The sequence below is a fragment of the Monodelphis domestica genome, chromosome 3, assembly GCF_027887165.1.
Source record: "Monodelphis domestica isolate mMonDom1 chromosome 3, mMonDom1.pri, whole genome shotgun sequence".
NCBI lineage: Eukaryota > Metazoa > Chordata > Mammalia > Didelphimorphia > Didelphidae > Monodelphis > Monodelphis domestica.
In genome coordinates, this window is record NC_077229.1 from 161,123,239 (window position 1) to 161,148,098 (window position 24,860).

Sequence of the window (24,860 nt, forward strand, 5' to 3'; positions counted from 1 at the left end):
TGTGAATAAATTGTTAAGATTTTTATGGATAGGAGAGAGACATATTTTATATCCTTCTATCCTCACTTCACATACACTTCTTAGGCTATGTTTTTGTACGTTGTGGATTTAATAACTAACCAGTTCTTATAAAATAGTTAAACCAGCTGTGTCTGAAGACATGTACTTAACATCCCTTATATCCCTGTTTTCTGTAATCATCCTACTCTGTTAAATAATATTTTCTTTTGACCTTATTAGGTCCTGATTTCAAGTCATGACCCAAGGCCTTTTCCCATACCATTTACCAGTGTGCCTTAGCCTCAACCTTGCCCTTCCTTCAAGTCCCAGAGTCAAATCTTAACTTCTACAGGAAACCTCCTTTCCTGATCTCCCTTAGTTCCTAGCACATAGTAGGGCTCTAACACATGATTATTAACTAAATGTCCAAATTTAATGGTATATAATTAGTCTAAACCAGTTGTTTTCTGCATCATAAATACGCTGATTATAATGAGACAAAAATTTAGATGGAGTCATAGGATCATCTTAAATTCAGATCTAAATATAGTTCAAATCTCTCAGCTGTGGAAAATGAACCCCAATAAGACAGAGGGATTGCCTGTGGTCATTAGGGAGTTTCTAGTCACCTCATTTACAACTTAGGAATATTTCTTAAAAATACATAAATCACTTTTATGATTGAGCAGGAGTAATATTTTAGAACATAGAAAATCTAAGAAAGATGATTTGTTAGCTTTCTAAAATGCTCTAAAATATTTACATTTTTCCTTATTTCTTTATCTTTGTGTCACCTCTTGTAACTGAGAGGTAGTCTTTGAGAGAGAGATACGGTCTCTGCTACTTCTCCTGGAGTCAAAAGGCCAGAGAGGAAGAGGAAAACGCAAAGAAGTGAGAAGGAACTATATTCCTTTCAGGGAATTAATTCAGAATGGACCAAAAATAGCACCACGGATTCATCAAATACTTATTAAGCTCCCACTATCATTAATGCCCTATATTAAATTTTCGTGAAAAAATCATTTTCATTTGATTCCTATCTAGATCAAAGTTACCTTTGTTTTCATATTCTAAATTATTTACTCAACAGCTTTTGAATTTGGGTAAAAAAATAGCATTTGCTTTTCATGATATTACCCTTTAGACAAAGTATATAGATAGACTCATTGGGCCTCAGATTCTTCATCTATAAAATAGACAGTTGGATTACAGATTTATCTATCCATGTTTAGGAAACATATTTTAGAGTAATTATGTAAAATTATTTTAAAAACACAGATAAACTGTAAGATAACAAAAAACTCCATAAAATATTTCTCATTTGTTTACAATTTCTTGTATGTTTGTACCAAAACTCCCAGGATTAAACATTTATTTTCTTGAGGTGTGCAAGATTTTAAAGTGAAACAAAAACTTTAAAATTAATAATACAATAATTTAATAATACAATAATGATTAGGATGAGAACTTACATTGTAATTTCATTTTTATAAGGAAGACCCATGTGAAGACATCCCCTTTATTACTGCAAATTGAGTCCTTTTCAGCAACTTATATTTTTCTAGAATTACCTAGAACATTAAGGGGTCAAATAATTGTTCAGTGAGTTCCAATGACTTCCTATCATCTTCAGGTTTCAAAAATCTTTATGAACTGAATCCCTTTTACCCTTCTGAGATTCTTGCATTTCTTCCCCTTCCCACAATCTAAGAACCAAACACATTGGTGTACTTGCAGTTCCTTGAAGACTATATCTCATTTCTCATCTCACCATCTCACTTTGAACTGACTATCGCCCATGCCCCCTGACCTCTGGCTCTTTGTTTTTCTGGCTTCTTTCCAGGCTCAGCTCAAGTACTGCCTTTTACAAGCACACCTTACTTGGTCCCCTCAATTGATAGTTCTTTCCCCTCTGAGATTACCTTCTACCCATTTTGAATGTCTTTTGTATGCTCCTAGATATTTACATGCTGTCTTCTTTAGAAATAAGCTACATTCAGGCAAAATTTGTTTTTAGCCTTCTTTGTATATTTCAGAGTTTAATACATTGCCTGTGGCATAATAAGTACCTAGTAAATGTTTGTCTACCGTTTCACTGAATTTCTAATGGTTATATAATCTATATATGCCAGAGGTAGGATTTGAACTTGGAACTTCTTGATTCTGAGACTCTTTTTTTGCCCACCGTACCATACTATATAGATTCAAGTCCATCCTCTGATATATATATATCCATGGCCATGGATAAGTCTCATTTGAGAGTAGATATATATATACAGACATACAAATGTACATATACATATATATGAATAATAAATGTCTATAGAGTTTTAAGGCTCACAAAACACTTTACATATATTATCACATTTAATCTTCAGAATTATAAGAAGTTTTTCTTTATTAATTATTATAATTATTTATAGATGAGGAAACATGCTAATAGAAATTAAGGGATTTGCCCAGGGTTGCATACTTAATAAGGCAGAATTTGAATTCATCTTCCCAGTTCTAAGTGAACTGTTCTGTCTACTACAACTTCACACCATCTCTCCTGTTGGCAAATGCTATCCATACAAAGGATCTGAAGCTTTCCTCTGTTTTTGTTTGTTTTTAATACTTTATTAATGCATATTTGGCAGTGCAAATGGCAGATGAATGTGGCATTAGTAAGTCTCACAATGTCATTTGTAAGGTTTCCACAACACATCTGACAGATATTTGTAAAGTTACAAAGTTCAGTTCCTTCATTTGCCAGAAACCTAATTTAAAATGCCAGTATAAATGTAAATATATTCATTCTAAAGGAGTTATTCACTCCATAAATATGAAATTTATTAATTTAGATGATTGATAAAGTGGTAAATAATGTGCTTTGAAATTCCAGACATAGTCCAACACAAAAATGTAGATTATTGAAGTATTTAAAGTTACTTTTCAAAACTTGACTTGTAATTTTCTTGCTATGCTTTTAATATTCATTTATAGCATCAGAATGACTGATATCATCAGAATTTATTAGCTAACCAGAGACTTTAAAATAAAGTGTATCAAAAGTTTCTTAATCTTAACTGTCAGGGTTTGAAAAAGTCAAGTGAATGATAATAGAATTCCCATGCATAATAAAATATCTTAGAAGATTGCCAATGTTTTATAAATTTTAAGGAAAATTATTTTAATTTAATGACTAAGAATAACAGTGGGTAAATATTTAATATGGTCCTTTATTATATAACTAACAACTTTATCAATGAGACATTTCATACAGCTTCATAATTTTGATAGTGTTCCTTTCTTTCTGTGCTGGATGCCTTAAAACTTTAAATTTTCTGCTAGTTCTTTATTTCTCTTCTTCCTTTTCTTGTTGAGAAACTTCAATTCCATTTAAGAAACTAGTCTATGAGATCATCAGGTTATAATTTAAAGCTAAGCTACAATGAATCTTTCTGGTCATATAGTCAGCCCCCAAAAGATGAAGGTCAGAGATATGAATTAACTTTGATAAAGTCACTCAGTTGGTACATATAAGGATCAAGATTAGAACCCCAATCTTCAAATTCAAATTTCAAAGCCCTTTTTATGACACCAAGCTTCAAGTGACTTTTTAAAAATCTGATTACTATAGCAGATTATTTTGAAAGATTATGTGAAAAGTTCTAGAAAAAATTTGATAGTGGAGAGAGATAACATAAAAAGGATTACCAACTTTTCTGGTTTGTTTTGTTAAACTTATTTACAAACCTTCCTATTCTCAGCCCCAAAGTGCTTTGCCGTGTGTATTTTATATGCATGTATTTATTAGAGTAAATAGGATTTAAAAAAGGACTTCATAATTTATTAATAAATGTTAGTAGATAATTCTGATCTCATCAACATTCTTTCCCTCAGTTCAAAGTGCAAACTTTTCATGCTTGGGAACAATTCTCCTAGCATAATTCTTGTCTATGACTTTTTAAACAAATAAAACTTCCATAGCAAATCCACCCCCCAAAATTCTATTAATATGGCATGGAAAACAACTATAATAATAATTATGGCTAGCTTTTAGAGGACAATTTTCAGGATTGTAAATTGATCCTTACAACAACCCTGTGATGGAGTTGCTATTTTTAATCTCCATTTTATAAATAAAGAAACTGAATCACAGCAAAGTTGTGACCTATGATCATACATCTAGTAAGTGTTGAAATTCAAGGATTCAAGCTCCAACCATTCTTGTCAGTCTGATATTCTTTCCACTCTCCATGCTGTTCTTAGATGTATAACAATACTCAAGGGATCCATCATGTCCTTAAATTTCCCATTTTGCATTTTACACCCTACATGATTTGATTCTGTTCTATCTTTATAGACTGGTTTCACTTTATTCTCTCTCATATCATCTGTGTATTACAGCTAAACTTGCCTATTTGCTATTTCCAACACATAATGTTGTATTTCCCCACTCCATGCTTTTGCCCATTGTCACACATTCCAACAATGCTCTCCATTCTCAGTTCCCTACTCTTTGAATCTATATCTTCATTCAAGAACCAATTCAGTAGACTCAACAGGAAAGTCCTATTTCCAATTTATTTCCCCCAATTTTAGGAAATATATTTTAAAATATGTGAATACAAGTTGTTTCAGTCCAATATGATGCAGACTCCAGGTGCTGTTTTCTTTTTTCTTTTTTTTTTGTCTTTGTATCCCCAAAACTTCACCCAGCCCTCAGTTTGGTACTCCCCTCATACAAGATACATAATAAATAGTTGTGGTGTTCAAAAGAGCCAGGATGACCCTCCTCTATTTCATCCACACATCTGTTCTTTACCACAAATCGTTATCTGCTGCAGCATGTTGGTTTGCAGAATTTCATATAAATGCCTTAATAAGCTAATGAACCTGGGAACTGGGTCCACCGAGGCCCACGGAACTGGGATGTGAAGGTCCTCTGTCCAACCTTACTAGATTAGAATGTCAGTCACTTGGTATATTATAAAGACTGAATACAGAGGAAAAGAATGAAAGGAAACAAGGCACAGAGCAGTTTTTTCACTCCTTTTGCCAGCTTGTCAATTTTTGAAGCTGTTTTAAAATCCCCTTAAGCAATTATGCTGTGATTATTATTATATTATTTAAAGCACAGTAAGACTTTGATTATCAAATGTATTAAAACATTATTTTTTAAATGTATAAAGTCCTTTTGGATACTAATTGTCCTGTTAATATCATATTTCTTTCTTTGCAGTTTTACTTAAGAGTGCAAAAAGAGAGGAGGACAAACCATTTAGAGACTGTGCAGATGTGTATCAAGCTGGTTTTAATAAAAGTGGAATCTACAGTATTTATATTAATAACGTGCCAGAGCCCAAAAAGGTAAAAGCTGAAGTATTTGTTTACAAGTTGTGAACTAGAACTTTGAAATGAGGAAAGGAGGTTGTGATTAATCTGTGAACACACTAAGCTGAAAGTGTATCAGGGAGCTGGGTTGTCCCCAGAGAGCCTGTGTTCCTTCCTGAGTCATTGAGGGGCAAGCAGAGCCCTTCCCTCAGGGAAGCTTCAGAATTTCCTGCTTGCTCTGTGCTCACTCCTAGGGTGAACAGGGAGTAGGGAACTAGCCCCCAGAATTCCTGGGCAAGGTTATGAAGAGCTGCATTCAGGAGTGACTTTAGAGGATGGAGGCAAAGAAGTTAGGGATTGTATATTTTTAGGAGAACAGAATATTTTCCTCTAACCCTTTACCACCATTTCACATCATGTCCCATTAGAGTCAGGGCATCATTTTGGCAGAACAATTGCTCCTGGGGCATTGGGTGGGGTGGGTGGGAAAAAAAGAGGCATTCTTGTTTCTAAATAATCCAACAACTTCCTCTGCATATTTTTCTAAAACTGGGTCAGAGAATTAGATTCACAGGGAATCAGAGAATCCCTCTGAGAGCTGAAGAAGGATCTTAGGAATCACTGAGTCCAGCCTTCTCGTTTTACAGATCAGCAAAGACATCCAGGGTTTAAATGACCTACTCAGGATCACTCAATGAAAGGGTGAAAGAAGTCAGATTAGAATCCAGTTATCCTGACTCAGTATAGTATCTTCCTCTTTCCCCCTGCCATATCATGTCACAGAGTCAGTATTTTAGCAGAAAAGGTTCTAAGGGAAAAAGCCATGAATTATTCAAAGCTAATGTACTGTACCATTCTTTTCTGAACTTTTTTTTTTTTAAGGTGATGATGGGGAAGAGGATTGTATGATCTTGTCCAGTTACCTTCATATATTTTTTGCCTTTGCTCTGTCTTCTGGCTATTTCACTTCCACTCATTCTTCAGGATCAGTTCTTGATAGGCATTCTCTCCTTCTGGCCTGTCCCCTATTCCCATCCAGATTCTTTATCCTCATTTAAACTTACTTCTCCTGTTTTTCAGGTTAAAGGACAATGGCTTTAGAACTAGAAAGGAAGTTAGAGTCCATCCAATCCGGTGGATTCATTTTGCAGACTAAAAAGAGAACAATCAAAACCCAAGAGTCATTTGCCCATTGATCACACATATAGTAAATGGCCATCAAAATTTAAATGTAGGTCCTCTAATTCCAAATCCATCACTCTTTCTTTAGAATCACACTACCTCCCATGATCCTATTCAACACTTCAACTATAAATGCATCAGTCCTTTAAAGCATCTATAATTTCATCTTAGTCCTTTGCTTTCCAGCATTGATAGAATTCTCCATTCCCTTTCCGCTTCCTCTCCACCCCCAATATGGATTATAGTTCTTTCCTTGATAGCCTTGAGATGTTTTGGCCAAAAATTAAACACACACACACACACACACACACACAGGCACTATCACTATCATTAGGTGACCAGTTTCAGTTTTCTGGGCATGAGCCTTTTGAATTGAATTAGGTAGATTCTTGGAGAATCTATCCAATTTTGTCTCTGTCAATAGCTAAAACATTTTCAATTTGGTGGTATTGGTATCTTTCAGAGTAAGCAAATATTGAGAGTCTTTTTATATCCTTTCCTAAGATATCTTGTCTTTTAGAAAAGAGATGTAGAAAAGGGTATGAATTCAAGATTTAGGTTAAAGAGTGTTGTCAAGACAATGTCTTCTTGCCTTATACTTTTCAGATCAGCTTTTCACTTAAAGAAGGCAATTAATGCTTTAATCCAAAGGAGAAATAGGGATAAAAATTTAGTCATTCCAAAGCCACCCAATTGCTTCACCAGGACTTCAAGGTAACTAGATTCTCTGTGGCAAAGCCAGGGGAAGGCAAGCTATGGCAATTCTTGATCCCCATATCCATGCTAGGAATTACATATTAGAAATTATTTCATAGGGGCAGCTGGGTGGCTCAGTGGATTGAGTGTCAGGCCTAGATATGGGAGATCCTGGGTTCAAATTTGGCCTCAGATACCTCCTAGTTGTGGGACCCTGGGCAAGTCATTTAACCCCCATTATGTAGCCCTTACCTCTCTTTGGCCTTGGAACCAATACAAAGTATTGATTCTAAGACAGAAGGTAAGGGTTTTTTTTTAAATATATTTCATATTCTTACTTTGGAGGGGCCAAAATTATGCCTATTATAAATAGGATTTTGGTTAAAGACTGTTAGCTTGATTTTGTGCAGCAATCAAAAGGGCACACAAAGCTTACATGAATTCAACTATCTACCCTCACCTCAATTTGATAATCTAAATATGGTTCAGTCGGATTGAAATAATAAATTGGTAAATTGGTACCATGTATGAAAGACTGGGTGGAGGGCAGAAAAGATGAGCCAAGAATAAGTAAATGTTGTAAGCAGTTTTGGAATTCCAAGAATTACATAATTTTGTTTATTATTATTTTTATTTACATTGTTGAGAAATATCTTTAAATTTAAAAATATTAAAATAAAAGAAAAGCATTGTTCTAAAATACTGATGAGAACAGTGATAATTTTCTGGGTATATTTCACATTTTAAGCAATTGGAACTGAACACTTTGGACATTTTAGAGTCTTTTCACATTTATGTTATTCACTTGTGACTATTTTATGCACTATATTCTTTTCTAAGCATTATTACAGGAAGCATTAATTTTCCTTTCATTTCATAAATTGTCTTGCAGCCAACATATTTTCATCTATAAAAAAGTCAAATTGTCCCCCATAACTACCTATTTAAAGATATTTTAGAACTAATAATTCCTATAATTCTTGGAAGAGGGACAGAGTAGATATGTTGAATCTTTTCATTCTGAAGCTATGGAAAAACAATTAGCATCCTTGAGTATCATTATTCCATCTCCTACAGAAAAGCATAAAAGCATAAAAATGATGTGAATCAAATTTCATTTTTATTGTTTGAGTTTCAACCCCCATATTATGTTAAAAGGTGTTTAATGGTTGAAAGCTTTGACCTTGCCTGGGAAATGAGCCAGTTCAATCTTTTCCTGGATAGAGTTAAGTCAGAATCAGATTTTCAATAAACTCAATAGCATACCTAATGTAACAGGTTCCCCATACACTAGTAGAGTTCATGCCAGAGAGTGCAAACCACACAATGCTGGCAAATGAACCTTTCAAGTTTTCTCATGTCTCAAATCCTCCTGCCAACAAAACCCACCATTTTCTCCCTGAACTTTTCCTCATCAGTTAACCAAGGAATCATTTATTTCTTTCCTCACTAGAAACAGCAAAATGCTTTTGTTATAGTCAAATGCATTCTGGTTTTTGTTTGTTTGTTTGTTTTTTAGGAAAGAAAATTGGGACACCTAAAGTTTCATGTAAATAGCATTCCAATCTTAAACTATAGAAGTCATCATAAAGCTAGAGTAGCAACATGTTAAATCTCACAGAAACAGGAAAAAATAAAAAAGATTATGACTTGAGAACAAGAGTGACCACCTAGTCTGGTTCTCCCATATTACAGATTGTTAAATCAAGCCTGGGAAATTTAGTAAACTGATCAAAGTTATACAGAGAAAGAAAAATGAGAGCCACAATTTAAAATCAAGTTCTCCAACTCCAAACCCAAAACTCATTTGTCACTCTAGGTATAGTGCCAGGCACATAACAGATCGTTAGGACAGTTTTGTTGTCTCAGTCTTCAATATCATACTTTTTAAAATAGTAATGTTATTTCCTTAAGTAGTTAAAATTTATGATTACAGTCATTTCACAGACTAACTGTATAACCTCCATGGTCTTTTAAAATATTTTTAAATGGCATCATAGATTTAGAGCTAGAAAGGAACTTAAGGGTCATTCTATCCAACACCTTCAATTTACAGGTGAAGAAACTGAAGGTCAGAGAAGTCATATAAGTTGCCCAAGGTCATAAGGATAGAGTGTATCAGAGATAGAATTTGAAGCCAAGATCTTTGACTTCACATACAGAACTTTTCACAAAGCTACACTTCCCAAAAATCTTTATTAAAACATCTGCATAGCTCATGATAAACATACTTTATAGACAAATATGCACATAAAATACAAAAAATTTCGTGCAACATTAAAACCAAGCAAACCTGAAACCAAAGCCCAAGTAAGAGTCTCCACCATGATACTTCTTTTGCCAAACTGATTGTTTTTGTTTTTGTTTTTTAGCTAAACTACTTGTGTACCTCTAACTTTGTTAAAATCGGATCCTATCTCTTCTTTAGAATTAGAAATCTCTATGACTTTGCTTAGAAAATTTCTCTAGGTTTCAAGTAGCTACTAAAGTAGCAGCATTCATAGTGGATGATCTCAAGCTATTTTGACACACAGTGACTTGGAAAGGTCTGTGTTTTTGACTTTATTGCAAATCTACTTAAAACTGTTAATTTTGCCTAGATATTAAATCTATAAATAAGTGATTACCCTAAGATCCTAGCAAGCACCTTTATCTGGAATGGCCTTTGGTGAATTCCACTAAGGTCCAGAGGAAAGGACTTATTTCCCAAGGTCTTGATCTTAGTCTCCTGTCTTGAGCTACTTCCTTCTTCCTAGCCTGATCAAAAACATTGGAGGGGAAAAAACAAAACACAAAATCCCCTATCTAAACTCCAAGACAATTATTTTTTTAGAAACGAAATATTTTAGCCCACCAGCATCACTGGGACCTTTCCTAGAGAAGCATTATTAGAATCATAGATAATACTAGAGCTGTGTGAGACCACAGAAGCTACCAAATGTTAAAGTCTTCATTTTATGGTTACAGACAGAGAGACAAAGATAGGCAGAGAAAGAGAGAAACAATTAGAGACAGGTAAACAGAATCTGCTCCAAGTCAAATGACTAATAGCTAGGAATAGAATTTATTTTTCATAATAATCTGAATCGAAGTTGTCACCTTAGAGACTGGTTGCTCAAATTTCTAAAATTTTTTAAAGCACACTTATGAACGAATTAATGTTACATAGAATTAGAATTTATATCCCAGTATTTGTGATGATAAACTTGAGGCTGGAATACAGTATTTCTTAGTTAAAAATTTGTAAAGGGTATTTGTTGTTGTTTAGTCTTTTAGTGGTATCTGACTCTTCATAACCTCTTTTAGCGTTTTGGTAAAGATGCTGGAGTATTTTACAATTTTCTTTTCCAGCTCACTTTACAGATGAGGAAACTGAGGTAACCAGGACTAAGTGATTTGCCCAGGGTCATATAACTAGTAAGTATTTGAGACTGAATATGAATTCAGGAAGATGAATCTTCATGACTCCAGGTCTGATACTCTTATCCACTGCCCTCACACAGGATGTACATCTCACTTAAATTTTTTGGTGCATTTAAAAATTAATTTAAATCATGTAGGGGCTATAAGTAATTTAAATAAACTTAAAAATCCAACAGCAACAAAAATCCATATGTTTTTGTGCAGCTAAGGGCAGGCTAGCTAATGTCTTTAACTTTGTTAATTCAAGGCTAGAAGAGCTCTGGAAGCTAGCTGTGATTCAAGCTTTAGCAATATGAAAATTTAAAAAAATTTTTCTTCTGAGTTATTTCATGATTCATTAGTGTGAGCTCCTTGATGGCAAAGACTGTGTTTTTGCCCCTTTTTATATCTCTAGCACTTAACATAGTGCCTGACACATAATAAATGCTTCATAAATATTTGTTGACTAAAGTTATTCCTATAATCATACATGGCAGCTATTAGAAGGCAGAAGAGGCCATAAAAAACTGGAAACTATTGAGTGGGGAGAAAGTTGGGTCCCACAAGGTCATCTAATACTTGAAAAAAAAGTAATTTTCATTTGGAAGAAGAGTATCCACAAAATATGTTAACATGAAGCAGAATAAGTTGTAATACAATGAAAAGAAGAATAATCTGGGAAATTGGACCCAGGTTCTGCTTTTGGCTATTGATTCATTGTGGTACTTTAGGCAAGCTAATTAATTCTCTGAAACTCACTGGCCTTATTCTACTTTGCTCTTTATTAGCTATGTGACCGACCTTGGGCAACTGAATTTCCTTATTTGTATAATATGTATTTTGAAATTGATACCCCCTACCATAAAGGACTGAACTTGGAATAGACCCTAAAATATGTAAAATGAAGGAGTTGAACTAGATTTTTTTCTAGGTTTATAATCCTATAACACTACGGACTCCTTTAACTTAAGCTAAAACTCCTTAGAGTTTTTGTTTTTAACATTTTATAAGCTGCTACAAATGTTGCCAAAAGAAGCTTTGCTCTTTTATTTCTGAATTACTTTTTAAAAAAGGAATATTTAGTAAAACAAGGCATTTGGAATAAATGACTTTTCATGTCCCTTCTCCTTCCAGCTTTTACATTCTATGATTCTCTTATTTTTTCAGTTTAAGAGAACATAGCCACCAGTTATTAAAGAATAACAAAACAATGCAATTTGTTCCACCATGTCTAGGCAAGAATCACTTATAGAGTTAACTCTTTCCCTGAGGAAATAAGTAGGCACCTTGCCTCACTGCTTATAAAGCATGGTTTGGCAAAGTGTGTAGAAGTCCTCATGATAGAAGATTGGGAAAGCATGGAAAATCTAACCTTACACTGAAAGAAAAAGAAAACCCAGAGTAAAATATGGAAGGGAAAGGAGTGTCAGGTACAACGTAAGAGTATAATCAAGTTTCCTTTGTCTAGACTGATCTTGCTGCCTCCCCTAACTACCATCTATTTTCCTTTCATTCAACTGAATGATTTCAATTTTCCTTACTTTTTGCAAGAAACGCTTCCTAGTACTCCTTAATCTTGGTACCCTTCCTCTGAAACTATCCCCAATTTATCCTCTATGTAGCTTATTTGCATGTAATTATTTGCATTTTGTATTCCCCATAGACTGAACTTCTTCAGAAAAGGAACTGTTTTTTAGGGAGAAGTTTAAATTTATTTTTGCCTTTCTTTGCATACCTAGTATTTAGTACAGTTCCTTGAACATAGCAGGCACTTAATAAATGTTATTTAGTTGACATCTAAACCTCACTTTCACCTCTGGCTTTCTTCCTGACTGCTCTTCTGAAACTTTTCTCTCCAAGATCAATAATCCCATCCACCATTTCTATTTGAATTAATTAAGAGATTCGCCCCTAAAGTATAACAGCTAGGCTTCCCTCTTAATTTATTTATGCCTTTTGAAACCATCAACCTTTCCTTCTTTTGACTTCTCTGATTCTACACTATCTGAGTTTTTCTGCTATCTGTTGCTTTTGTTCCAATAAGAGATTGTTTTCCTTACATTACAGATCTTTAGACCAAATCTAAGTCATTATTTCTAAGGCAAATGCTATGTGGGAAGCTTTGGATGTGTGTTGTGTATATTGTGTCACACCCTAAGGCCTCTATGATTTGACATCCCAACTCTGAAAATCAACTGTTTACATGCAATTGCCTAGCCTAGTGACACATCTTTAACACTCTAATGGACATTTCCATTTGAATATCCTGCCTTCACTTCAAAGGCAACATGTCCAAATAAAATTTGATCATCTTTTTGATCGTAATTATTTTTCTGTTTCTATTGATTCTCCCAGTTACTTAAGTTTAAAATCATGAGACAGTTTCTAACCCTACCTTTACCTTAAAATCTATAACTAGCCAGCCTCCAATCCTATTGGTTTCTGCCTTTTAAATCTCTCTTATATTTGTCCCTTTCCTTACATTTCCATTACTACTGTCCTCATCTTGGTTCTCATGATGTCTTGCCTAGATTAATACAACTTCCTCATCAGCCTTATGGACCTAAATCTCTCCTAACTCCCTTTATTCTTGTACTATACATCCAGATAAATCTTCTAAAATGTTATTTTAATTTTAATAATGTTATTATCTGTTAAAAAAAACTTAATGCAGTTCCTAATTTCATACAGGATATGGTCCAAAGCACCTTGAAAAGAGAGAAGATTTAAAGCTGAAGCAATGATGCAAATAAAAATGTTCAAGTAGGGAAGTTCAACACTTGTTAGAGATAAACTAGACTAATATGATTATGACATAGTGTTGTAGGACATTAATAGCTAGATGAGGCTAGCTTTTGCTTTCACATAAAAAGTGTACCACTCCAGCAATATTATTTACTATTCAAAAGTAATTTGGGCAATAATGCACATTAATACAAGAAAGAACTGGATTTCAAACACAGATTCATTGGCAGTATCCAATTCCCCCTCTGCTTCCATATTTATTTTTAGAAAAATTACATCTTTTTTGAAATATGAAGCTAGCCTTGAATTTTCAGCTATTTGAAAAGTTAAGCACAAAACCAGAGAATCCCATTTGTCTTTAAGTTATTTTTAAAGAAGTTCCTGATATGAAGCTTCAAATATACAGTAGAAACTAAGATATTTGTTAGCAATTCATGTGTGTAAACTGTGAGACCAAGTTCACAACAGGAATTTGGGCATGGGACACAAGATGTAGGTTGTGATTTGGAAATAGAGTAGCATATTTTTCCTAAAGCATATGTTACATAAAGTAGAGTGGTTCTTAAAAAAAATAAAAGAAATGGATTGGGAAGATAAAATGTATCCCAATCATAGAAGTCCATGAATTGCAAAATAGAGCCCAATGTTATTTAGTAATCAGTGGAGAGTAATCTGGAGATTTCTAAACAAGAGTGAGGTGATTTAGGGAATTTAAGACTATTAATATACCTGCATGTTTTTCATATTTTTAAATGTTTCTCTTGGTTTCTGTTTGTGTATTTTAAGGAGGAAGAAGTAACTAGAAACAAAAAGAGTAAAACTAGGGGTATTTGAATTATATAGATAAGACAAAGTGAGGTGCTAAATTATAGCAGTTATAGGAATGGATAAAAGTAAGAGTATTTGGAAAATATCACCTGATTGGGTACTTCAGGGGTTTGAGATTTTAGAGTGAAGAATAAAAAATGACTGAGATTTCATGCCTGAATTAGTGAAAGAATGATATTGCAATTAAAAGTAATAGGGAAGTCAGGAATGGAAGCAGGTTTTTGAGGGGGATTATAATTAGCTTAGTTTTAGAATATGAGTTTGAAGTAAAACACCATTAATGTTCAGAGACCAGTTGTAAATGGGAATAAAACTCAAGAAAGATATTTACACTGTAAGGAGAAGTGAAATCCATCTGCTTATGTAGAATAGTTGAGATTAATGGATGTTAATTATACCCATGAGAAAATACAAAGTAAGAATCCTGGAAGATAATAGATTAAATTGAACAAATCAGCCTATAATTAAGAAAGTTGTAGGTTTGTGAATAATTTAAATAAATGTAGGAGGAAAACCATGAGATTCAGAATTTTTTATTCTAAGGGAGGACACAAAGAAAAGGCAGAATAAGATTGTGACTAATGAGACAGTCTTGGGGCATTCAAGGCTTTCCTCTCACATGTATTGGTGAGCAGCCTCTCTCAGTTCTCCAGGCAACTTTCTAAAATTAAAATTGCCAAGTAGATTATGATATGGATTTGTGAGGGAGTTTCTTCATTTCAGATTCCCTTATACCAATGAAATCACAAGTTGTTCCTAAAAAGGGTAGAGGAAAAAATCCAAAAGAAAAATACATTGATCAGCATGATAAAATTCTGAAGTTATGTCAAGTTATATTGCAAAGGACATTGAAATTAGGTAGAGTCAGGTGGTATTTAGGGAAAAGAGCAGATTCTGTAAGTGTAAAGTAGATGTGGTAGAATGAGCAGCTATGGTCTGAAAAGATACATTCAGAAATCAGCATTTAAAATATCAGACAGTTCCATGAAATGGCAAATTGCTGGCATATATTTAATACCCGAGCCATGAAGTTCAACTAGATATATATTGGATAAGGAGCTATTTAATATTCACAGTGGAGATTAAATAGCTCATTATCTACTAGACACACACAGCTTGTCACTGCTTATATATATATATATATATATATATATATATATATATAAAACTATAGCTAAAAAACGACAAACAAGAAAACTAGGTTCTGCCTACATTGTGCCACTACTTTACTCTTTGATATTTGGTAGGTCAAACCTTCTATCTGACCCTCAAGAGATTATGGATTTAGCACTAAAAGGGACCTTGGAAGCCATCTAGTCCTACCTCCTCATTTTACCAATGAGGAACTCTTTGGTTGTACAGCCAGCCAATAAATATCAGAGGTGAGAATTGAACCTAGTTCTTTCTGGTCTTAAATTTAGTCCCTATTCCCCTTGCTGTTCTCTCTCTCTCTCTCTCAATCTCTCTCTCTCTCTCTCTCTCTCTCTCTCTCTCTCTCTCTCTCTCTCTCTCTCTCTCTCTCTCTCTCTCTCTCTCTCTCTCTCCCTCTCTCTCTCTCCCACTCCCCCTCTCCCTCTCTCCCTCTCCCCCCCCCATAGAATAAAAGACTTAGACAAGATCTTGCACAAAGAACCTCCCGGCTCTAAAATTCTCTGGGTCTCTAAACCAGTAGTCCTTTACACAGTAAAGAGTAAAGATGCTGTCAGTTCTGTATTTTGGATGAGGACTGTGACCAATGCTTGAGGGCACTGCCCCTCTTGTGGTCCCCACTCATTGCCCTAGGGGCTAGTTTGAGGTTTTTCCCTGAATTGAAACTTTACATACTGCCTTTGCTCTTGCTTCACACCCACACCTTTAGCCAGCCACAGAAATGTTCCAGTAATTCGCTGATTCAGCAATGCCAGGGAATTATCATCCCCATAGATGGTCTTGAATTATCAAGCGGCCATATGCAGGCTACTCTGAAAGCAGAGATTGCTCTCCAAAGACCATTCTGTGCTACATATGTTTTCCTTCTCTCTAGGACCCAAGGGGAAAATACATCAACTTATGAATAAATATTGTGGCCTTTAGAACAATTGAAGCACACACAAGTGTGTGGAAGGTTAGAATAGCTTTCCACATTGGAAAGAAAGTATGGCCCTGTCAGACGGACCATTGCAGGTCATATTCCTTCCTCCATTGGTTGGGAATAAAAATCACCCAATGTGCCAAATTTGGTTTCTAATGGTGTTTAATGGAGCAGAACAACTATTACATTTTGACTTAGGCACATGTGTGATTTCAAAACTTTGATAGAGTAAAAGATTTTTTCTTTGCACATATATATTATATATATAAAGATATACACACAAACTCATGTATATATACACATAAAGACATGCATACATACAAATTATAGATTAAGAGATGAGTAGAATGGTGTACTGCAAAGAATAATGAATTTGTAATCAGAAACACTGAGTTCTAATCCTCTTCTGGGTGACCTGGAGTAATTTGCTTAATATGTCTAGGATTGTAAAATGAAAGAGTTGGAATAGTTGACCTCTAAGGTTCCTTTCATCTCTTAAATCCAGCGATCTTATGTTCATTTTTTAATTATGTTTATTTATATGACTTTCAAGCCTACTACTTTCTATTTAGTAATTTTTGGCATTATTTTGATTAGTCTTGATGATAAATGTTCTATTAAATCACTCAGATTTCCATAATTTAGAACTGAGAAAAATTGCTCAGAGATTATTTCATCATTATTTCATGTTACAAATAATAAACCTGAAGCCCAAGGATATTTATTGACTTGCCAAAGATCAGACAGGAAATAAGTAGCAAATATGGCATTTTATCCTTGTGACTTTTATTCTTGAGACCCAACCTAGCTGACTAGCACAATTAAAAAATTTCCATTTCATGTTTCTTGCATCGTCTATGGATTCCAATATGACACTGTCATTATTTCTCCATTGTTTTTTGTAGGTATTTTGCAATATGGAGCTTACAGGAGGAGGTTGGACAGTAATACAACATCGTGAAGATGGGAGTCTGGATTTTCAAAGAGGATGGAAAGAATATAAAATGGTAAGAAAGATGAACTTATGATTCAGGAAGTTTTATTGTCAAGTTATTTCTATCATGCTATTCTACCCCCAGACAAACTAAATAAAAAACAACCTCTTATATTTTAAGTGACCTTTGAAATAACTTCCAAAAGAAAGAGTATTTTGTCTATGAGAATGACATTTCCCTTGCACACAAGGCACAAGCTAATTTTAGGCAATGGGTCACATATGTGCATAATATGAAAGTGTGTTTGAGTAAGATGATATATTGAGCCAGTTAGTAGAATGTTGACTGCATTTAGGCTTCCAGTCATCATAGCATGAATGTCTTTTAATTATCAAGAACAGTGGGGTCAGTTCTCTACTTCACACCAAATATTCTCTGGAAACTACTTCCTTTTTTTCTATTCATTTTCCTGCCTCCCTAAAAAGGAAAGTGTGATTTACAAAGTACTTTATTTTGTATATACAATTCAATTTATTGCATCCTGTACAAATATACCTCACTAGTATGTAAGTTCCTTGAATACAGGGACTATTTTATTTTTCTCTGAATGTCTAGGGTCTTACACAGTGCCTTTAAATGTGCTCAATAAATGAATGTTGAACTGTTAGATTGAAATTGACTCCTTCTTGCACAAAGGACACTTTTGGCAATGGATCGTGCATGGGTGGGTATGGCCATGGATCATGCATGGTAATTAACCCATTTTTCATCCTTGGCAGTGTACATCCATTTTAGTTTCCTCCATCTATACATTTGCATACATGATGATATTAATGACTTACCATCAGTTACAGAAATATTTTGAGTTCTGGTATCTCTATTTAATTTGAAGTGAATCATGCACACTCTCATCCATTCTTCCCCAGGTAACCCATGACATATGTTGTTTTATAGTCTATAGTTCTGGGGGAAATGTTTTTATAATTAAATTGGCCTTTGATACAACTAAGTGGCACAGTGGATTAAATGCTGGGTCTAAAGCCAGAAAGATTCATTTTCCTGAGTTTAGATCTAGTCTCAGACACTAACTAACTAGGTAACATAACTCTGTTTGCTTCAGTTTCCTTATCTATATAATGAGTTGGAAAAGTAAACAGAAAACCACTCTAGTATCTTTGTCAAGAAAACCCCAAATGACATCATGAAGAATCAGACATTACAAAAACAACAGAACAAAAACCATGAAGAAATATTACAATGAAAAAATCTTTCTTAGTACTAGTTTTTCCTTTGGGAGAAAAAATGAACTGCTACTGATAGGTATACCCTGAATTCAAATCCAACTGACCATACCGTTTCCCTGGAATGCAACTGCCCATTAGTGCCACCTCATAGAAGCACTTTCATCCTTTAAGATGAAACTCAGGTACTGTCTTCTGCATAAAGTCTTTTGTGATGCTCCCAAATTGCTAGTGGATTTCCTTCCAAGCTATGTCATATTTTATTCCTTTTTTGTTTGTGTATTTATTAACTTTAAACATGAATGTATTTATAAATATATTTATATACATTTATTCTCTTCTCCCCACTCATTACACTGTAAGCATCTGACAAGTAAGAATTTTAAGTTCTCTCCCTATGTATCCCCAGTACTTAGCACAGTGTATGACACATAATAGGAGCTTAATAAATAATTGTCATTAGTTGATTTTGCATTGCCTTGCTCATGAGCAAAATGATTACTATGAAGGTAATTGCAGTTTTTGCACCAATGCAACTATTGCATAAGATAATGAAGTAGAGAAATTCCATAATAAAAATTTTTAAAACTAGTCAGTTATACTTTTATGCATTTATTGAGATCAGTGTTAATTTGGGCACAGAAAGATCAGCTTTATGTTCTTTATTAATTTAGAGAATTTGTGAATCTGTGATGGTAAAAGTTAAATGAAAGGAATATGTTAAGGTTTTGTTCATTGTTTATCCAATTTATTGGTCAAATGAACCACCTAAGGATATGGGATTCTTCAAAAACAGACTAGATAATCACTTTTATCTGTGATGTACAGGGGATGTATTTTGAGGTATAGATTGCAATTGTTCATCTTTCACTTTTCTTTTTTTGTATACTTAATAACCACTACCACCAATAAAAATTTTAACTAAATTATTGCTACAAAATTATGTGCAAAATCAAACTCCATGTTGTTTTGAATTTGTTTAAAATATGTAATTTATATATGTGTCCTAATATAAATATCCTCTACTTTTGAGTTCCCTTGAATTTGTTTTACTAGGATACTTTTTTGTCTAATCATAGTAAGATTTAATCTTAATCTCTTTTTTTCCTCTCTTCATATATTTTCCTTATTTTCTTTGTATTTCCAATAATTATAATTTCTAATAACATAATAGAATATAGTACATTAAAATACCACAATCTCCTCAGCCATTTCTCCCATTTATTAGATTTGTGATATTTCCAGTTATTTTGTCATTACAAACAAAGCTTCCATGAATATTTTCACACACATACAGCTTTTTACCCTTTCAATAATGTCCTTAGGACTTAGCCCTTATAATGGTATAGCTAGGTCAATGAGCATTAACAGATTTACAAGGTCTTCATGTATATTTTTGTCCTCTTTTCTGAAAAAAAAAATTACAGCTGCTTTAGCAATGTAACATCAAGTCTGTTTCCCCATGTTCCTATTAACATTTAATTTGATCACTTTAACCATATTTAGTTAGATTAATCATTAGTTAGCAGGCATCATTGCTGCTAGCAATTTTTTCCCCAAACTAAGTCTTTTCAGCTTGGTCATACCCAGTGGAACATTTACTCCAATGCCACAGTCCCTCAGGAAGGCAGGATTACCTACAGAGTATGATGAAATTTAAAGTAAGACTTTAGCAGAATATTTATGCTTTCTTAACTATTGTTGTCCCATCAGAAACTGTTTGGATTATGTGTATCCTCAGACTTATATCTAACTTCATGCAGGTGTGCATGGTCTCTCCAGATAGCTAATATATTTAACATATCTAAGGTTCCTTTCATTGCCTTAATTTCTTTCTATTTTACTTTTTGTTTAGATTTTTCTAGTACTGACAGGGGAAAATTAAAGTCTCCTGCTCTTATTATTTTGTTATCTATTTCCATTTGTAAGTCATTTAAAAATAACACTTGGTGCATAAAGGTTCAATATTGATAATGCTTCATTATCTATAATACCCTACCTCCCCCAACAAAACATAGTTACTCTTTCCATCCCTTCCAGTTATATCCCTTTTAGCCTCAACTTTGTCAGAGATCATGACTCTTACCTCTGCCTTCTCTGGATCAACTGAGTCATATTATATTTGACTCATTCTCCTCACCTTTACTTTATGTGTCTCTCCCATTTTTTAAAAAAAGAATGACTCAACTGAGGGATGTAACATACCAGGCATGGAAGTATGGTTGATGTATTAAATACTTGATCAGAGCAGTTAATGATCAATGTATAGGCAGTTCTAAGGGCAAGTGAATTCCTGGCCCTAAGCCACAAAGGCTTAGCCCTCACCTTGTCAAACCTCATTCCTCTGAAAAGCTTATGTCAGGTGAATCCCCACCTACTCTGACCTTGTCATTGTCTATTCAACCAATGTTAAGACCTACATGCTATGTTACGTATTCATTGATCACCTCTCAATCCACAATAAAGGCTGATGTGAGGGGCACTGCTCTTCCTCTTGATTTCCTGCAACCTTGGAGCTCTTTCTTCTATCTCTCTTATCTTTCCTAGCGCCACTCTTGGCCACGTGCTTTCTTTCTCGGAATTCTTACTTCCATGTGTTCTCTTATTTCTCATATTTCCCTTTAATTAATTTCCTAAGGAAAATATTATCAGGGGCCAGCGCCTTTCCCCATAGCAATTAAGTTGTCCTTGAGTCTTTATTTATATCACCCATCTTCCTCAGGCTCCTTCCTCCTTCTCAAGTTATATCCCACAAAGAAAAATTATATAGCAACTGCTGGAAGGACTGCTATAAGGGATTAGCAAAAAGTGACAAGCATTATTCCACAAGATATTTCACAGGATATTTACAAATTTGTTTTCGAGTGTAATAGTGCATTATACACATATATGAATTCTAACCCAAACACAAAATACAGATATTATGGATATACTTTCCTTTATCTGATCAAAACTTCTGTTCATTCTCTCTTCTTATACCACCTCTCTCCTAAAATTATTCTTCATTCTCATGGTGACTTTCAAATGTTTTACCACTTAGTATGCTTTCATGAGCTATGTCAGAGTTGTTTACTTTAATTATTAAAGTAAAATTTCATTTTCTACTCAACTAAAATGTGAAGGATGCATAATGAGATATGAATAGACATTAAAGGTATATGTAGAGATGTGGTTGAGTACAGATGTGTATGTGAAACTGATTAGAATCACATTAGGGTGATAGCACTGAATTAATGGGAAAAAGCGATAGTCACTTCCCTGTAAATATTTTTCTAATAACTAAATATTGGTGATATTCCAAATCAAGTGAATTATATACCAGAGAGGATCACTTTCCTTAGAAAACTAGAATGTAAAGAAGTGACATCTAAAGCATCAATTGATCCATGTCTTTTAAGTATATATCAAAACCTTTATTTTTAGGAAATGGCTTTTCATTATTGGAATGTTACTTGTTATACTTTTACAAAAATCAACTTCTGTTTCATGAATATTTTCATACTGTTATTTTTTATGTACTCAAACTCATAAAGCATTTCACATATGTAGGTTATTAGCAGAATGGTCAAGAGGTGTGACAATTCTGATAGCCAAGGCCATTAAGGCAGAAGTTAATGAAGAACTATTATTATTAGTATAAAAATTGACTGATTTCTTAAAACTTGAATTGCTTATGCTAGAATATGTGTTCTATCAATGGCTCTCTTCAGAACTCATTTTTTGCTTGAAAGAAATGTAGTAATTTTCAATGTGAGCCTTAAACAACTTCTCTTTAGAGCAAAATTCAGTTGACTCTTGAAGTCTTTCGAAATCTTCTTTAAAATAATAAAGTTCATTATATTTCCATTTTGAAAAATGTACAGAAAGTTTTTTTAATCAATCCAACAAGCACGTATTAAGCATCTACCGTGTACTACACTCTGGAGACTGAAAAGACAAAATGAAAAATAATTACTGTCTTCAAGGCATGTAACCTGTAAATAGATAATTATATACATTGTAATGGAGCTAGCATGAGAGAATATTAACAACAAAACCATGAGGAAGGACTTCCTGTGAGAGATGGTACATGAACTGAGCCTTGATGGAAGTTAGGGATCTGAAGAGGCAGTTGTGAGAAGTAAGTGCATCCCAGACATGAAAGTTTATATACAGACAAAGAAGTATGAGATGATGTGCTAAGTCCAAGTAACAGCAAAACGGTTGGTTTTGTTGAAATGGAGAATTCATGAAGGGAATCAATATGTAACTAACCTGGAAAGATAGACTTGAATCAGGTTGTAAAAGTATTTTAATGTTGAATTAAGAACTTTTTGTTTTATCATAGAAGAATTAGAAGGGAATTGAAACTTCTCGAGGTAAAGAATGACATGACTGTGCTTTGGGCAGATTATTTTGGGTAGTGTATTTTGGAGAGGGGAGAGCCAGGGAAAATCTGAGACCAACTAGAAGCCTGGCAGGAGGCAGCTAGGTGGCTCAATGGATTGAGAGCCCAAAGATAGCAATTCCTGCATTCAAATCTCAGAGACTTCCTAACTTTGTGACCCTGGGCAAGTCACAACTTCCATTTAGCCCTTTACCATCCTTCTGCCTTAGAACCAATATATAATATGGATTCTAAAACAGAAGATAAAGGTTTTAAAAAATAAATAGACCCTATTGCAGATAAGAGATGATAAAAGCTTCAACTATCACACTGGCTTTACAAGGAAAGAATCCAATCAAAAGTTTTTATATTTACAAAGATTGGGTGATAAATTTTTGTTGTAATGTTTTTCCATAATCTTTTCGTCTCCTATTGAAATGCTATTCTCTGTTCCTTGCTGATAATTTAAGAAAAGAAGAATTGTCTCAGACTGAACTGGAATGTATTGTCATTGTAGATGGAATGTGTTCTCATTGAAAGTGAGTTCAGTGACTTGTCTCATGGCATAGAGAAAGGGTGCTAGAGTGACATAGTTCTGGGTTTGGAGCCAATGAACCTAGGTTTCAATCCTCAGTCTGTTGCTTGTTATTTTTGTGGCTTTAGACAAGTCTCTTAACCTCTGGGGTTTGCAGTTTCCTTAACTATAAAATGTGGGGATTGCAGTAGATACCTTTTAATGTTCCTTTGAGCCCTAAATCTAGGATCTTCTTGTAAAAGTTATGGGTTCCTAGAGAAATAAACAGACTCCCAACATAGATTCTAAAAATAGAGGTTCTTATTGGCATTTTAAAAGTTCTCACTTTATGAAAGGTACCACTGAAATATATGATTCAGGGGGTTTAAACTTAGTCTAGGAGATCTAGGAGACACTTTAACTAGGAGTTTTGCTTTTACTTGGTCTCTTTCATGAAAAGAATTGAACCTCTTCTGACACATTAAAGTCAATACCCTGCTGATTTGCAAAGACAAGCAGTCTGGCCTGCTTGTTTTATTAATAGGGTGTTGAGAAAAGGATATGAATGCTTTCTGGGTAAAATTGTGTGGATTTTGCACATTACCGCAATAATAATTGCAAGTGTTAGAACTGTGCCTAGCATACAGTGATCAATAAAAGCTTTAATCATCTATCTATCTATCTATCTATCTATCTATCTATCTATCTATCTATCTATCTATCTATCTATCTATCTGCTTTACAATATTGCCATTGATTATGTGAAATCATCCATCCAGAAGAGGAAGATCACATGGTTGGAGAGAGTCCATGCTATATAAGTTCTGTTGAATGAAGTGGAAACAGCTTGTAGAAGAAAAGATCTGGAGCCAGAGACAATGACAGATATATTTAAATATTTGAAGGGATATCATGTGGGAAAGGAAGTATCAACCTATCCAAACAGAAAGATAGAACTATTTGTAATGGATAGAAATTGGATGCAGATATTGACTTGATGTGAAGAAATACTTTTTTGAAGTTTGAAAAAATGGAAATATGGGCATCCTTATTACTGAAAGTCTTGAAGCAGAATTTGGATGCCTGCTTGTTTCAGGAATGTTCTAATTCTGGCAGGTGTTATTCAAGATAAACCACTGAGGTCTCTTCTGCTCTAAGATTCTTTGATTCTAAAACAGTGATACAATAAGGTTCTAATTTACTACCTTGCATTGACTGACTTTTGCACTGTGAAAAGAATATATATAAATATAAATAATCCACACATTGTGAAATATTTCTTATGAACACCAAAATTTAAGCTCCCATTCTGTCATTAGAGGTTAGTTTTTGTTTTTTTTTTTAACTTCTAGAAATTAAAGACCATTTGCAACTGAGCAGGGAAACAATATTGGTAAGTGAAGAAAATATCAAGGATAATTTGAAGTATTTGAAATAAAAAGGTCTTTTGACCATTTTCTTAAACTTAGAAAATGTATACTGAACTCATCAGTAATGAGAGAGAGGAGCTGCCTAATTTTACTTTATTGCCTCTAGAAAGAAAAAGCTCTTTAATACACTG

At 34.0% G+C, this 24,860-nt stretch overlaps 1 protein-coding gene across 2 annotated transcripts in view; it reads left to right on the forward strand.

Annotated features, from left to right (window-relative positions):
* Positions 1 to 24,860, forward strand: part of ANGPT1 (angiopoietin 1) — a 307,136-nt gene that overhangs the window by 213,231 nt on the left and 69,045 nt on the right. For both annotated transcript variants that reach the window (XM_056823190.1, XM_001369530.4), the window contains exons 5-6: positions 5,228 to 5,355; positions 17,149 to 17,250. In XM_056823190.1, coding sequence (XP_056679168.1) covers positions 5,228 to 5,355; positions 17,149 to 17,250 — 230 coding nt within the window. The remainder of the gene's footprint in view (positions 1 to 5,227; positions 5,356 to 17,148; positions 17,251 to 24,860) is intronic.